This window comes from Alosa sapidissima, chromosome 12 (genome assembly GCF_018492685.1).
Source record: "Alosa sapidissima isolate fAloSap1 chromosome 12, fAloSap1.pri, whole genome shotgun sequence".
In the NCBI taxonomy this organism is placed as follows: domain Eukaryota; kingdom Metazoa; phylum Chordata; class Actinopteri; order Clupeiformes; family Clupeidae; genus Alosa; species Alosa sapidissima.
The window spans coordinates 28,273,342-28,290,901 of NC_055968.1; the positions used below are offsets into that span (position 1 = coordinate 28,273,342).

Below are 17,560 nucleotides of genomic sequence, written 5' to 3' on the forward strand. Positions count from 1 at the left end.
CGGTTGGTCTGTGTGTGCTCTGTGTTGGTGGAACATGGCTACATATTTCCAGTCTCCTGCCAGTAAAATAACTGCAGACATTTTTGTTGGTGTTGGCAATTTCTTCTTATATAATTGGAACCAAGATCCAGTACCTTGCTCAGCGATTAATCACAACTACAGACACAGGTCACCCACATTGTTACAACACCTAGCTGAACATGAGCAATATGCAGCGGATGTTTCTACAGAATTGTAAAACCTAATAATTAATTTGGGAAATAGACATGCCAGTCTACAAAATATAATGTGTAAGTGCATGCTTTAATGATGAAAAACTCTGTGCACCTACAATGGGAATATCAGTAGTGCCTGAATGTATTCGGATTCACATTAAACTAGTGTGACCACAGATGTTTGGCCCAACCCCTCAAAGACCAACTTGATGTAACCCAATAGGCCATGTAAAGATGAAGACCAACTGGTCAGAGTCAGGTATATGCCTAATGGCTTGGTCCTGCAGTGGCCATCATGGGGCAAGACTGGCATCCACCTGAGGGTGTTATTCTACCGAACAACCCTCCGTCAATGGGGTACCCTGTTCCATCACCCGAGGCAGAGGCAGGGAAACGGTGAGTGTACTGTAAGTGCACGGTTACGGACTCGCTACCTTATTCATCCAGCTGGTGATGGCGTCCTCTGTGTCGTAGGGCGTGTCTCCGTCCGGGTACATGGTGGAGTACTGCCGCAGGCACGCCACCACCTTCTCCACACTCACCGTCTCCACCGTGTAGGCCATCATCAGCGCGTCGACCAGAGCCAGGTGGGCACTCTGTGCGGAAACAGCCAAACAACACAAAGCACCATGAGTCAGACACAGGAGTTGACACGACAGGGCTGATATCGTCTCTGGGTACGCCTCTCTGTTGTTGCAGCTGCTCAGATAGACACGAACCGTTGCCTTTGTGAATTCTGCTTTTTGAAATGTTGTCACATGTGGGATTCTTAATGGATGGAAAAATCCATCCCCTGGCTTTCCCGCTCTCTGTTTTTTTTCTTCTTTAAAGCTCTGTGTGGCTTTTTTTTCTCTTTTTTTCCCTGACAGCTCTCAGTTTCCAGCTTTCCATCGACCAGAACACCCCCCCCACCCCACCACCACCACCACCACCCACACACCACACTGTAGTAATGTTGCCCTGGAAACAGTTCTTTCCCCTGTTGCCCGACCCAATTAGCAACACCTCCACAAAGGGAAAGTGAGGCTGAAGGGGTCCTTCCAGGCTGGCTTATATGGCTCCTCCTTAACGCCTGATGAAAAAAGTCCAATATTGTATTACAAACATTTCCTCAAGAACAATAAAAGACTAGAGACAACAAAGGAGAGTAGGGGATTGCCAGAATATGACGCATCGCACCTCTGCAAAGCATTTGCAATGATGAGCATCTTCTTATTTAAAAAGTAAATTAGGGATCATTCTGTGGTCTAGGCCATCCTGTTAACTCACAAAAAGAAAACAGAATGAATAAAATAAGTGTATCAGTGTAGAGTCTGTCTGTTTGGCAGAAAAATATTAGCTCACTTTTGACTGTCATTGGTTGTTTTAGTGTTTGCTTCAAAGAGAGCCAACATAATAAGCTCCAAAAGCTTTCATGCAGTTTTATGTTCAGTGCTTTATGTAACTTTTTCACTCTAAATATTTACATGGCTAGATGCCTGCGCGCAGGACTGGTGTCTTTCCATGACCTAATATATAATTTATCATGCTTCAATGGCTTTCTAGAAAACTAGCATGCTAGGATTCAACATACAGAACTCAATCTTCAAAAACCCAACAATGGAGCACTGTTGTTCATAGTAAATAAGATCACCAGAGCTTAACAAATGAAATTGCACACACACACACACACACACACACACACACAAAATGTCTAAACCTAGCACTGTCTAGTTCTCTAATAATGTGATCTGCAGCGGTCTGTGAGGACATGGCATTTTTGACTGAGTCACTGAATTCAGTATGACCTTACGTGGACCAGATGAGCCATTGATGTTGTCACCACTCCCCCTACTATTGCTAATGAAAGTCTCTCCCTCTCTCTCTCCCTCCCTCTCTCTCTCTCTCCCTCTCTCATCTATGGAAGTGCTATTGACCAGGGCCCCTAGAGAAGCCAGCCAGCCCGCCAGCCAGCGGGTGATTAAGAGAGGCTCAGACCTGCCAGGCCTGCACCCAAACACCGTCCCCGCAGCCTCTAATAACATGCCACCGTCCGCACCACCCCGCCAACACAGCGCCACCATGCCCACCACTTACCCATTCTGATCAAGCAGACAACACCCCATTAGATGCCTGACATGCTGGCATTACCGCAGATTACACCCCGCTGAAGGATGAACTCAGCACGTGCATTGCAAATTAAAAAATCACCGGGATCATCTGGAGAGCAGGGGGGGGGGGGGGATTGTGTCAGGTTTGTAACAAAGGAAGGGTTTTTTCCTCATGGGAAGGCCATTGGGACATTATTGATTGCAACCTCCTGGAAGGTTGACTAAATAAGGAGAAGACAGATTGGGTCCCTGTTTGACAGGCTGGGCTGTGCTGCCTTGAGGTGATTGAGGGTTCATGGGTAACAGCAGGCGCAAGTGGTGTACACACACATTATACACATTACACACAGAGATGTTCCCACAACATCATCACTCTTACTTCTTCTGTTCAATCAACATTCAGGACCAGCAGTAACTGTGTCTGTGTTTGAATATCAGATTTAAGCAAGCTTTGTTTAGGTAACCATTTATACTGTAAGCCTTTTTGTAAGTCTTCCTTGATTGTTCCCTTTCTATCACTGCAATGCTTTACTGACTTTCCGCAGAGCCAACAATAAAAACGTCCATTGGCAGCACATCTGCACACTGCTGTTCATCTGGTCCTGTAAGACCACACTGACATGCAGGTGCAGCCTAATTTATCGCCTGAATTCAGCTACAAAAATATCTTAGCAGACCGGTGGGCCTCAGTTTGAATGTCCAGTCAATGCACCAACTTCTGTGTAAGAGCCTCTGGCCAGACAAGAGTTCAACCAGAGAGAGAGAGAGAGAGACAGAGAGAGAGAGAGAGAGAAAGAGAGACAGAGAGAGAGAGAAAAGCAACTGCAGCAGGATGGGGAGGATGCTACATTTCACTCTCTCTGCCAGGGTCAGCAGTTTTTGTTTTTCACTTGACCGGACTCCAACAGTCGCCCAGAGCAAGCTGATTTTTTCTACCAGATGAACTGTGACAATCTCACATGCTTAGCCCAGGAGAAACGGGGGATCAGAATCAATCCAAACAGAGCCACTGGATTACATAACCACACAGAAAAAGACTCTTCAGCTGTTTTTTTTTGCCACGCTTTTTGTCATTTAAGCTGATTACTGCGCGCAAATCTCCTATATTGATCTGACATCTCAGTATGAGCAACATTTCCACTGCCAGTGTTCCTGTTATGCACCAAATGTGTTTGTGCCACGGCTCTTCACTAAAGAGAACGCCCTCTGCTCAAATGTTGAGTGCAGCGGGCCATAATCCATCTGATGACCAGCCCAGACACTTAGGGAACCGAGCGAACGGAACCCAAATTCATCTGTGACAGATCCGTGTTTGATGATGCCGTAGATGGATTACCTTGACATCCCGTTGAGGAATGTCTGGCCCTCATATCTAAATCTATTAACCGAGGCAACTGCATGTTCTCGTATCGGTGTGGAGTTTGAGATGCGACCGGGTCAACATTCTCTGCACACTCGCTGTAGGCTGCCCCATGCAGTGACTACATGCAGGATTCACATGCACTGAAAATGACAGGGTCTGCACTCTGCAGTGGACGCAGGCAGTTATGGCTTCTTGCATAATACGGCCCTGTGTCGCTTTATGGACGGTCTGGAGATTTAATATCCAGATCTGACACTTTTATCGCTCTAGCCTCTCCGACACAGGAAACGACAAAAAAGAAAAAGGAACGGCTTGAAAGATGCGTGGCACTGATTTCCTCCTGTTAAAGTCTTCCTGCCCAGTGGGTCGTTCTTATACGAGACACCCCTGCTTCACACCGTCTTGGCCAGACACAGAAAAGCTCTCTGCTGGATGTGGCCTGTTTATCCGCTTTAGTCTGTTTAGCCTACAAGAGGATGACGCATGAGCAGCATCTTCAAAAACCACAAGAGAAAACAAAATATTCAAGCGTAACAAAGAAAATGTATCAAAAAATAAAATGCTGTCATTACTTTATCGTTAGTTTTACTGTCTTTTTTACGAAGGAGGCCTGCGATAGCCAATTTTAAGACTATCTAGATTTTGTGTATATATATAACATGCAACGTGCTTTCCATAACACAACTGCAATTTCTGTGGGTGACCCACCTTAGAGATAAAGGCTGACCGCATACTTTCACTTCCGAGTGTGATAAAGCAATAATCAAGCACACAATAAACAAAGCTCTTTCTGTCGCTCCAAAAGCTTCTTGGACTAATCCAGTCTAAACCATGTGCTGCAGTAGGTCTTAAGGCCTGTGCACATTCTCCTCCAGTGTACAAGACAGAGAGTGGTGACCCAAAACTGCTTATATGCAATAAAAAAAGACAAAAACACAGCCTGTGGCGCCATGCCCTACTCAGAGATGACAAACAGGTGCAGGCTTGAGCCACAGTGTACTGCCATTTCTGGATAAAGGAACAAGTGAAATGTACTCATCATTATAAAAGTACTTAAAATAAAAGAGCACGGGCATGCTGTTTCATACACCTTTAAACAGTATCACTGATAATCCAATCAGAAAGCTGCAATGCACCAGCATAATCTGTAACAGTTTATTACTAATAACTAGACAGCTAATTAAAATTAATTCACAGTAATTGTTTCTAATGGAAACAATTACACTTATTTCACGAGAACCAAATCACAGGAAACATGGCCAGTGTCGTGTGCTAGGACATGCCTCTGGGGGCATACCAAGGAGGCACTGGGTAAACACGCCACTGTTTGCTCAGAGGTAAAGACAGTGGGTCAGGAAATGGCATTCCAGCAGAAGATCCCTGTGTGGAGACAGTTGGGGCGAGGGCACCTCAGATACCTCCTGGCCTGACATTTCCGCTTGGGGCACGTGGTCAGATGGTCCTCACTGCCCAGCACACTGGTGCCGCGTCTCCAGTGTCAATGAAATGCTGTGTCATGGTTTCATCTGTCTGTCATACACTGAGACTAAATGTGAGTCTGACTAAATGTGAGGAGAAATGTGAGGCTGCTAAATGCTCATTGAAAAAAAAGACCTATGGATGACAAAAAGAAAGAATCTACAGTATGGAAGAATTACTGTTATGAATTAACTGGCACAGAATCAATTAAGAGCTCAATTTTCGACAAAAATATGCCCACTGTCGAAAGGTCAAGTATCTCATTATGGCTTTTGTCTCGTAACAGCCATGAGGGAGGTGAATTCTAGGCCATCTTAAGATTTGAATAGTCTTGGAGATTAGAACAGAGTGGAAGGATATTTCCATGGTCTCTCTCTCTCTCTCTCTCTCTCTCTGAGAGAAGAAAGGGAGTGATGTAGTAAGTGTGTGTAAAGCGCTATGAAGTCAAATTCTCCTTGTCTATCATTACTATGCATAAATATTCTGGCTCTACGTATCTACCCACTCACAGAAAGACTGATGTGTACCAGTATGTGCTTGAACTAACCAGCTCCGCACAGCGAATCCTCCCTCCACGCAATAAAGACAAACCCCATCACCACCTGCCCTTCCACCACCCCCACTCTTGAAACCAGCCTCCTTCCCAGCCTGCCCGTGCAGAAGGTAACCATGACAACAGCAACGGCAGCGAGCAGAGAGAGAAGGAGTGGTGGTGGCGGTGGTGGTGGAAGGGGGGAGTTGCCAGGCTGGCTAAGCCGTGTGTCTCCCAGCATCCTCCTGTTCCCCAGCCAGCCCTCAGCCCGTCAGTCTGGGCCAGCCGAATCAATGAGAATCCACCCCGTTTCAAAGAGAAACGTTCAGCCACAGTTCATTACCACGACAGGGTATCGATAGTCACGCTGGATACTGTACCAGACCAGCCATTAAGCACGTCTCCATCAGCGAAGAGTCCTTCCCCCCCCAATGCACACGGTGGCATACGTGTCTACCAAACACACACCCACTGCACTGACTGAAACATGGGCGTGTGATATTGTATGCACCCTGTGAGCACAAAAGACAACATCTCTTCAATAGCTAATTAGTATAATTTGCCCTGTAGGTAAGCACATGGCATTTTCATTTACTTTTCACATCTTTTAATCATGTTAGTTCAAGAGGTTATGGATGATGTCCTGCTCCATTGCCCTGCCCTCCATAATCGGTGCCAAGGAATGCATCTATACATTGCTCCAGTCCTCTTTTTGAAAGGACATGGCATGATATGGAGATGGAAACATTCAACAAGCATGTCAACACAGCAGCCCTCACTGCTGCTTTGTGTAGGAGCGTGAGGAGGGACACGCCCACGGCAGAAGTGGGTCAATGTGTTTGCGTTGTGCCGCGTCGTGGCGGAGAGTGAATAATGCATCAGGTTTTGTCTCGGCTGGAACTTCGGGGTCGCTGGAGAGACCCCCCGACTGCTCAGAGTTCACACATACACAGCCAACTAGCCGTCAAACCACAGGCACGACGCACAACGTTAACGCACTTCCATTCAGGTAATAATGTAGCCTGGCTATCCGCCACTGCTTACTGCCCTGCTTCACTGGGCATATACAGTGTGCCGTATGTACAATGAATGGGATCAACTGAGAGAATGTGAGTCTGACTGCACTAGACTAGCACTAGTAAAGTAAAATGTTATACAACAGACAAGTGCCGGACATCTTGGGCTATAATGTAATATGACTGAACAGGTTTCCATTATTCATGCATGAAAAAAAAAAGGAACGGTCCTGTGTCATGGCCATACGTTTTATTCTCAGAATGTACAAATACTCAGGAAATACTGATGAAATGTGCATCCTTGTTGAAATGTTTGAAATGTAAAAAGGCACAAGTGGAAATACTAAACCCCTTCACTGATCTCAATTATGTTCTGCTCAAGGGCCATTTTAAATGACATCACTGCACATCAAAGTTCCATTTTGTGCCTCATTGGTTTCTAAGGCACCAGCCATAATTCTCTTCAGCAGTTACAATGCAAGTCTTGCCTTTTAAGTGGAAATAACTATAGACCACAAAAAAATAAATGGTCCTTTTTAATTAAGAAATGTAATCAACCATCAACAGCTCAGCAGTTTTTGTTGTCATACACTTACGCTAGTGAGCATTTTATGGCACTCAAGCCACATTGACATACCCCCTCTAGACCTCCTCACCAACAACATGGTGCCAGTTCTAATGGAAACAGTTAATGCCCCGAGGCAACATCAGGGCTAAAAAACGTGAGAGAAACCTGGATGAGCTCAGCATCACCATGGCGACACAGGTTAGTCATAGCTACTTGCTGTGAGCGTAGCAACAAATAGCTCAAGAGAGACACATGGATGACACACTGGCAGAAATGACAACAATCATGTCCATGGGGATCAACAATTGATCACACCACACACTTCCATTGGCGACCAGTTTCTTAGCGGAGGAAGACGCTTCGGCTGCATCTGTACTCTCACACACAGCACAGACTTACCACAGACATCTAAGCCTATTCACTTAGGCACTTAAAGCCACTTCCACTACCCCAATAAAACACCCAGAGAAATCAAAACATCCTATTAGTTCCATCTCTCTGGAGGGCAAGACTATATCCTCTCTCACTTCTGACGTATTGATCGAGCCATTACTCCAAGTGTTTAACGGCCTTTGTTACTCATTGTTTCTAATAAAAAACAATGCTTGGACTACATGTATTATTCATTAAAGGACAGCAACAGAGAGAGAGACAGAGAGAGAGAGAGAGAGAGAGAGAGAGAGAGACTATGTGTGTGTGTGTGTGTGTGTGTGTGTGTGTGTGTAAGACTGTGTATGTGTGTGTATGAGTGTGTGTGAGTGTGTGTGTGTGTGTGTGTGTGTGTGTGTGTGTGTGTGTGTGTAAGAGAGAGAGATGGGGGGGCTGTGTGTGTGTGTGTGTGTGTGTGTGTGTTTGTGTGTGTGTATGAGTGTGTGTGTGTGTGTGTGTGTGTGTGTGTGTGTGTAAGAGAGAGAGACGTGTGTGTGTGTGTGTTTGTGTGTGAGCAAGTGAGTGAGTGAGATAGAGAGCAAACGAGAGCTCTTGCCCTTGGAGGCAGTCTGTCAGCTACACCCACTGTGGTGAATAGAAGGAGCCAGCTCAGCTCAGCTCAGCCAGCTCAGCTTGCCCTGCAGTGCCTGTGGTGGAGACCTGGGAGTTCTCTGGCCGAGAGCAGCTATGGGATTCTCCACTACTGCATGTTGTCAGTAGGATGATCTGAACCTGGAGAGCCCCACAGAGACAGATAGCTGAGAACAGAATAGGAGAAAAGGCATTTGTATTCAGCGCACACACAGCAAGCTAGAGAGCAGAGAAAGAAAGCACCAACTATGTTGTGTGAGGCCAGACTCCTCTAAAGTAGTGACAGTCTTAAGTGTTTCCCGCTTGTTCTTTCTCACAGACTACAGTTGTTCCCTGGATGCGAGGCTTAGTCGTAAATCTCCAGCCCATATTTGAAGGTCAACTGACACCAAGTTTTATCCAACTGCCACATGTAGTAGTAATTAAAAAGAGAAACGCACAGTCATTCACTTAATGCCTAAGCTCGCATTTCTGTCCTCTGGCAATTTGTACTCACCACTGTAAGTCTTTCTTTCTCTAACACATTCAATGGAAACCCAAATTCAAATGGAATGGACCGGATATCAAGCACCACAGATACCGTAACTTCCACCGCCCAGCACCATGTACAGTCCACATTTAGACCAAGCATTTTCTAATACAGCCTGAGAAACTATATATCTTACTGTTCAAATTTTAGCCATGCTCAAGACAAGACTGACTCACATTTAATTGTTTGCTGAATTAATCTCATCATTGCATATCACTGCATGGCACACAATGTAAGCATGGATTATCACACTGTGTTATTTTTAGGGTCTGGCATTTTGGTACTCCTCCGCCTCGTGTGCATATGAGAGAGATGGTAATGGTGAAATGTGTGTGGGTGCGTGTGTGGGGGGGTGGCCAGCAGCTGAGGATAGAAACGTGTTTCTTTAGCAGAGTCACTTCATTACAGCATAGAGCACGAAAAAAAAAGAAAAATGAGGAAAACAGTGAGGAGCCTCTTGAATGTGTTCTGTCAGGCAAAGACGGGTCCCTATGCTGACTGAATCCAGCTGAAATGGCAGAGAGAGAGAGAGAGGGGGGGGGAATCCTTTTTGCCTGATGGGGCTGACCATTTTGTCAAAGCTCTTAAGAGTAATTGAATCAGGAGCTGGGTTTCCTTCAACACAGCCGCGGATTTCCTGCTGCGCTTCGTTGGAAAGCCGCAGCATCTGTGCAGAGCAGAACAGGCCCGTCCAGTCCAGCCTGCACCCCTCCTGAAAATAGCTCTGCCTCATGAATAATCGACATCCAACCTGCTGATGCACACCCAAACTGGTCTTCACAGTCTGTGTCCTCCTCAGGTCAACATGCGCAAGTGCCTAAGACAGGCTACATCCTTAAAGGCAAGTTCCGCGAGGAACACGGAACAGCTTTCTCGCCAGGGCAGATACCTGAGCTATTTTTAAACTGGAAGCTATATTATTATAGCTGGAAACTTTCTCTGGAGAAGTACCTTCACTTTGCACTTGGAAGTTTAAAGGTGGAGTAGAGATCGGGATTATATAAAGTAATCATGATGGAGGAGTGATGAACATGAAACTGTCTGAAATGCTGAGAATGCGGGTTTTGGGACGGAATTACGTAATGCAAGAGGTATAGCACATTGCTGCTACAGCTACTGCTTTTTAATTCATGAATAAAAATGCATTCTGTGGCTGAGGTGAGGACACGCACAAATGCCAAGTGGAAAGAGGAGTCAATCATCATCTCTCCTTGCTAAGAATACAATGACAGCTAAAAAGGCAAAAGACAGGACAGAAAAGAGTGGGACGAGAGAGAACAAGTCAGGAGGATGCAATACTGATTGTGTGAGAAAAACACTGTGAAGGAGTGTTAGCACAGGTCTACCACCTCGATTCTCAGTTGTTTGTCAATTGTAAACTTGTTATGATGATACATATGACTGTCTTTTGTAATTCAGGGAATTCAGAATTCAGGAATTCACTTTCTCCTCATGGTCTAAATCAGGGCTCGACATTAATGGGTGCCCGGTTGCCCAAATTGTTACAAGTGGCAACCTGATTTGGCTGGCTTTGGCAACCAAAACCTCAAGCCTGGTTGCCAAGCTGACAACCACTTTTAACCACTTTTAAAAGTTAACGTTGAGCCCTGGTCCAAATACCATGTTAATCATTGCAATAGACAAACACTCCACCACTGTACAAGCTGGGATTCTAAAATAATGCATATTATCACAGAAAGAGTTCAAATCATTCGACTGAAAGCAATAGCTGTCTCTCCAACCATCCAGATGGAACAACAACACCACAAACCCAAAACAAACCTAAATCAAACATTGACATTCTTTCTCATAAATACAAATATATACTGCATGCGCAGATCTCATAAAAAACACATGAAAGCCTCAGGCTCCACAATAAATAACATTATAATTATCCTTTAAGAGGAAAATCACTCATCCAGTAAGGGCCCCCTTTGTTGCAGAGAGGAGAGAGCATAATGACGCTCTTATGTAAAAAGCCGACGAATAATCACAACAAGAACAACAGTCAATAACATGGCTTCGCAGTGAAGAGAGAGCAAAAACCAAACACCGTTGACAGGAGAGGAGACAGAAGGGAAAACAGGAAGAGCAAGAGGAACCAATAATCAAGAAAATGGTGAATCATACAGACACAAAACAGGGTGGAAGGAGCAAATCCAACAGACATACTGAGGTGTTGACAGTCAGCCACTGCTCCTGAATGTTAACACAGCATTAGAAGAGAGATAGAGAGAGATAAAGGGGGAGAGAAGACAGAGAGAAAAGGCCTCACACCAGACTGACTAGCAGAGGGAATGCTGTGCATGTGTTGGCAGCCAGTGTGTGTGTGTGTGTGTGTGTGTGTGTGTATGTGTGTGTGTGTGTGTGTGCGTGTGTTTGAGGAGAGGAGGGCCCCCCCTCCACACTCACCATCTGGATGGGCCTCTTGCTCAGGTCCCTCTCCGTAACCAGCCGCTCCTGGTCGGTGACGTACAGGCCCTTCTGCGCCAGCGCCTGGATCACGGCGTCGTGGCCCAGCAGCGGCTTGGCCGCATCGCTCTTCAGGATGAGGCTGCCGGCCCGGCAGTAGAGCTCCGCCGACAGCAGCTGACCCACCACTGGAGGCTTCAGGTGCTCCTGCTCATACTGGTCTGTGTAGAAGGGCTCCTTCAAGTCACCCGGGACACTGTCTGCAAGAGGGAATCACAACAATATGCTCACAGTTAACAGTTCATGCCATAGAGGAAGGAAATGCAGACTAAGAGAGAGAAATACTGATACATAGAGGATATAAATTCTAAAATTGTTATTGTATTTTGTGTTTAAGATCACAAATCATGCTGAACCAAGAGGGATGTATATAAGAGATGCGCGTTTCATACTATTCATGTAAGACCATGGACATGTAAGATCTTAGGGGCATCACTGTTTTTGCCTGGACAAATATAAATGTCAAATCATGTCCACTGCAATGAAGCCCCAGGTCCAAGTCTGTCCAGTTAATGCTGCTTGGCCAATAGGGTTGCTGTGGGCAATGCCATTCACTAAGACTTGTGCAGCTAGTTACAGAAAGCTACTATGCTGTTCTCTGGAGCCATTCAACAGAAAACATGCCCAGTGCCATCGGGGACTGAGCCAAGACAGTATCAGATCGGATCTTTTCACCAGGGGGAGAGAAACACAGAGAGAACGATGCAGGAGAGACTGAGCATGAGCCAGAAACGCACCAGCAGAAGAAGAGAGATGTTTGTGTGCCCCCTTTCCTTCACAGCAGGTGATGGGATGCGAACATGCATAATTTGCATGCCGAACTCATACAAACATGTTGCAATGCATAAGACATTTGCTATCCAGCTACAAGTAAAAGAAGGCATGAGTATGTCCTTATGACTTTCCTCATGTCCTAAGTATGCCCTGACAAATCAATGTGAAAGAGAGGATTCTGCCAGTGTCTTGCAGAGTTCACCCCTTGCCCTGCCATCCACTTAATGTTCTGCAACGCTGACAATAAGTGAGCTGACAGTTAAAAGTGTTCCCCTACAGTGTAAATAAATCATCTGAGTGTCTGGCTCAGGGCCAAAGCCACTGCACTGCGCTGCACTAACCCACACAACTGAGGGCAGAGGATGAGGCCTCTATCAGTGCACTAAAGATAGAAAAGGGCTCTTAATGAGACCACCTCCAGTGAGAAAGAGGAGAGAGAGAGAGAGAGAGAGAGAGAGGGAGAGAATAAGAGAGGTAAGAGAGAGAGGAGAGAGAGAGAAATGCGTTGAGCTCCAATAGCTGAACTTTCAAAGATTGAGCAAAGACCTCAGGTTACTGCAATGTGCAAAATTACAATCAATGTAATATGTAAATGTGTTAGGAATTGTGCTTGGTCTTAGACTTTGGCAAGAAACAAATGCAATTGCAACATAAGAATGTTTTTTTTCCTATTTCCCCCTCCCACCTATGCATATGTTATTACATCTTGAAATAAGTATTCTACAACACTCACATATGACATAATTTCAGTCATAGATCATCCATTTTTGTTCCTACTTTGACATTTACACCAATCTAACTAACACCTGGGCATTGCCGGCCTGATCAAAAGCATGACCGTCAGTGGCTGGACTTTCAATGGTGCCATGGCAACTGTAATTGTGGGTGGGGGAGTAGGGCCTTGATTGATCGTATGGGCAGCGTGTACAGCACATCTCTCTCCAGGAGATCCTCCTGAGCACCATCAACCAGACAGAAACCAGGAAGGGAAAGGACTCACACTGCGAGGGGAGCCACTCACAAGAGAAACAGGAATTCATTATTCAGACTCACATCTCAATTATTTATCTTCCAAAGAGGCCATACTAGTGAGGATCATAAAATCTATCTTTGAAAAATAAGGCAAGGCCATCCATACAAAATTTCATTCTGAAACACAAGGTGCCTTCCAAAAGCAGCTTTTCCCTCCGATATACAGATAGTTTTAGGCTTGCACAAGGTGCAATATTACCTAATGTATCATAAATTGTAGATTTAGACAAGACATTTATCTCAAACAAAAGTGTAACAGCTAATCATCAACATCTTGCATAAGTGCAAAAATTAACACTGACCACTGACCTCCAGCAACATCTAATTGGCACATGATCATTGGAAATTATGAAAACCATGTGACGTCTCTGATGTAACCCCACAACATATTACTCAAAAGTTTTTGATTAGCCAACAGCTGGCAGTAAACCCAGCCCAGTGGTAGCCATAAGTGTGAAGGAGACTACATTGTCTTGCTGTTCTAGTGAGGTACAACCTCGACTGGATTTATTAGTTAATGCACTCACATGATGTTGTGGTGGTGGTAAAGCTATACATTGATTTGTTTACCTCATCTGCAGTTTCAGCTGTGGCCTAGCAGAGCTCAGTAACATTTAGTGGTTTCAGTTGTGAACAGAATCAACAATAAGTGTTAAAGGCGGTCATCACATTTATTTTTAAGGAGAGGGCAAGACAAATATTTGCATAGATGAGACACTGGTTAAGAATGACTTTCTGGGTGATAAATTCGAAATACTCCTGTAACTAGGTGCCATATTATGAGTATGGCAATCTAATCTCATTCAAGTCAAGATTACTGTTTTTTTTTTCATCTGCAATTTTTTACTTTCTGATATTTGACAAATTTTGCAGCACCTATCAAACCAGCAAAAACTAGGTAGGTGCTTTTATCAAACATTTTCAACAAATGAAATACATTTATTATGATATATGGTGTTGAATGAGCTGTATATTGTCCCGTAACTCAGCAATCTGTTGCTGGCATCAATTTATGAAATTCAAACGTTAATCCAGTCCTTACAGGCTTTATATGAAGGCTTATTGGGTCTGGTGTCATCTGCTTCACTTGCTTGAAAGCAGACCATGACCAGGAGCTAAGCATGATTGTTTGATGGGACACATCGACACTGGGGCATTTAACCATAACTGGCCAAAGAGAACCAGGGGGATTAAAGCACCAGAGTGCTTGGGTGTGAAAGCACCCTTGAAAAGTTCACAGCAGGCTTAAAGGTCACTGCAGTTCTCAACATGGTGTGTGGTCAAGCAAGATTAATCTCATTGGGAGGAATTTCATTTCTTATGTCACAAGTTTGGGTGTCACTCTCATTCACAGGTCATGAACTCTTCTGGAGGTAAGCGGAGGTTGAGAGGTTTGGTACTGTTTTTATCCCATCCGAGGTCAAAATCATAATTTGCGCATTAAATCATTGGGTCAACTAGAGAGCAACTTATTTTGAGGTAGCAGTACAGGCCTTGTAGATAGTGTTATTAATGCCCTGGTTAAATATGACATACAGCTGGGCAGAAATAACTTTTTTGGCATTCAAAGTGAATTTGTGCAGGAGTCCAAGACTCCATGATTAGAAACTCAAATGTTTTCTACTGGCTGACCCTACTTTCTGTCACAAAATAGGGTGATGGGGAGACAGGACGGGTTTTAACCTGACATCTCACTGCTACAACAACACTTATATTCATTTCATCATCCCCAGATTTGATATTATGTGCCACAAAAAAAAAAACATTGCATCACTACACTCAATCAGTCAAACCTTCTGTATTTGTTTCCAATGCAATGATTTGTGGGAGCTAGTCAAATGTGTGGAAATGACCATGGTTTCCTCAACTGGTGCAACAATGCAACCCTCAGCCCAATCTTGTAGGCCTACATACATATCTAGGCCTACTGGGAGGATTGTCTGGGCACATGAAAAACAGATTTCTCCCTGCAGCATGTAAGGGGGTTGCACCACAGGAGAGGATATAGTGCTTTTATCTGTTCAGTGCCTTGCCTGTTCTTTTCAGACATCTGGATCTCTTTGTTCACCATATCTGAGACCAACAAAAGAGGCAAGACACAAGAGAACAAATTATAAACATTTGTACACAACATCATAGTCACATTATTTGCGCCATGGAATGAATCATATCTACATTATTTCATGCATAGGTTTATGAATGAAAGTGTGTTTGAGGTGGTCAGCGAATGATATCACGGACCTTAAAAAAAATAAAAATAAAATAACCATTGCCCTCCACGTTTACATTTGCATGGGCTGCATCATATGAATTATGTCACATCCTCTGTAGACCACACTAACATTCTCTGCTTGAGAGCCCAAGATGTACTATGGAATACACTTCACACCCACATCCAGCTCTTTGTCATGTCTTTGTGCAGTATCATTGTTCATGTTTTCAGTGTGTTACAATTCGCCTTAGACTGAGGCTCAACCTGCTAAAACCATGACATTAAATACAGATCTAAACTCTAAATCTGAACAATGGAAAGTAAACAATGAATCATATTTGGCCACCTTAACTAGCACATTTTTGTTCCTATTGGTCAAAAGGCTATTATACAGCTTTACCCAAGTCACCACAAGTGAAACGTGCGGTTTAGTCTTTCCAAACACAATTCATTCAGAGTGAAGCATAATGACTGGGCCTTGATAGAAGGAAACTGATTCAACAACTGAGCTATCCCCCAAGGGTCTATCTGACTCTGCACTTCATCCAGTTTCAATGCGAGTTCACAATAAGATGTTGAAATTTGATTCCTGTAGTGTCTAGTGTAGGATATACCTAGCCTGCACACTGTATGGGAGATCTTTGTGATGTGGTGGAAAATCTTTACAGTAGGCAACCACATTGACTCACGACATGATGTCATGTCATCCCTGTCTTTCACAAGGTAACAGCAACAATAATGCAAGCAGATTAAAAGGTTACATTTAATGCACGTTTTAATAGAGGTGTTTCTTCATTGTTTATTTTTTAATTAGGCTAAGCAAAAATGCCATACCCAATGAATTCCAGTCATATATTGAATGGGCAATGCAAACAGTCTCGTTAAAAGGTTTTTGAAAAATCCAGAGCTTGACCATTATAATTCTGATGCCAAGTAGCCAACAACGATTTTTTTCTAAAGCTTTCTAATTCCGAGAATCGGATGAAATTGTGAGTCTTCAGCACTAGATTCCAATGCCTGATTATCCACTGTCCTCAATTAGGAATGAAAAGCCCCGATTAGTGTCCTACAATTAACTGAACCCTACCATAGTGCTAGTTGACACTATAGTGACAAATTGTTAAATTCAGATTTTTTAAATTATTTTTTCAAATAATAATAAAGGGCTACAATATGTTTTCAGACAATTATAACCTGTTCTCTATACACACAATAGTATAAGGGCCTATAGGCTAACTAGGCCTACTATGCCTACCCGTTGAGCCAAACAGAGAAGGAATTATAGCTGAAGGGATCTCATCATTAAGGAGAAGAGTGTCCAGCAATAACAATAACGGTAGATAATTAAAATGTTGAGCTCGAACAAGAAAAGACGCCACCTACCTGTCCCATAGGCTTTGGCCACTAGCCATGTGAGGCTTGAGAAGATTTTAGCCCTGTTGAAATCATAATGCTCAAAAGGCTTAATAGTCGAAATATTGAAAGTCTTTTTAATTTCCTTTGCGTCGACCAAATCACCCATATTAACACCTCGACGTGTCAAGTTCCTTGCTGTAGAAGCCTTGAGATTACGATGCAATGGCTAATGATGACATCCCACCGTTGGAATTTAATGCACCAATCTGATTGTTTCCGTGTATCTAAAACCCGATACAGTTTTCAGACAAATACACACATTATTCATAAGGCAAGTCGGTTATGTGTTTCCTTTTAAGTCTATATTGTTTCCCCCCCAAATGAGTCCTGACGGTAGCGCACGTCCATGCAATTTCCATCCATTCTGTTCCACTTGGATTGTCATTCAAACGCTATAATTCGGATTCATGAGGACATAGCCTATGCTCCATAAATCCTCTTTTAAAATTCAGCCACAATAGCTATTGTGCTCTATACAGTCTTTGTCTTTAACGCGAAGTCGTTTAGCTGTTTTCATATCCACACGTTTTCATTCGGGATATTTACGGTATTCCCTCCTCTATTCAATCTGGCTCTCTGCGGTTTTCCTGCCGCACTCCGTCTTCTGTGAAAGGCTCAACACACTGCGCTTGCGCGGTCCGCCCAAGGGGCATATGTGATGCAAACAGCATAACTGTTCACTTTTTCTAAGGAGGATGCTTTAATCGTTGCTTTGAATGGTATTTTTCACTATGTATTCTAATAGCATATCTATGGAAAAAGCTTTTTAAGAGTCATTTTAACATGTTTCCAGTGCACACCTAGCCTATGCCATAACTTACTCGGCCAGATGAACTGTTGAC

General features: G+C 43.9%; 1 protein-coding gene across 6 annotated transcripts in view; it reads right to left on the reverse strand.

Moving 5' to 3' along the window:
* camsap2a (calmodulin regulated spectrin-associated protein family, member 2a) overlaps positions 1–17,318 on the reverse strand; it is a 41,979-nt gene extending 24,661 nt beyond the window's left edge. For all 6 annotated transcript variants that reach the window (XM_042057841.1, XM_042057838.1, XM_042057837.1 and 3 more), the window contains exons 1-3: positions 16,686–17,318; positions 11,225–11,484; positions 650–811 (exon numbers count right to left, since the gene is read on the reverse strand). In XM_042057841.1, the coding sequence (XP_041913775.1) occupies positions 650–811; positions 11,225–11,484; positions 16,686–16,824 (561 nt within the window). In that variant the 5' untranslated portion in view covers positions 16,825–17,318. The remainder of the gene's footprint in view (positions 1–649; positions 812–11,224; positions 11,485–16,685) is intronic.
* Positions 17,319–17,560: the final 242 nt, after the last annotated feature.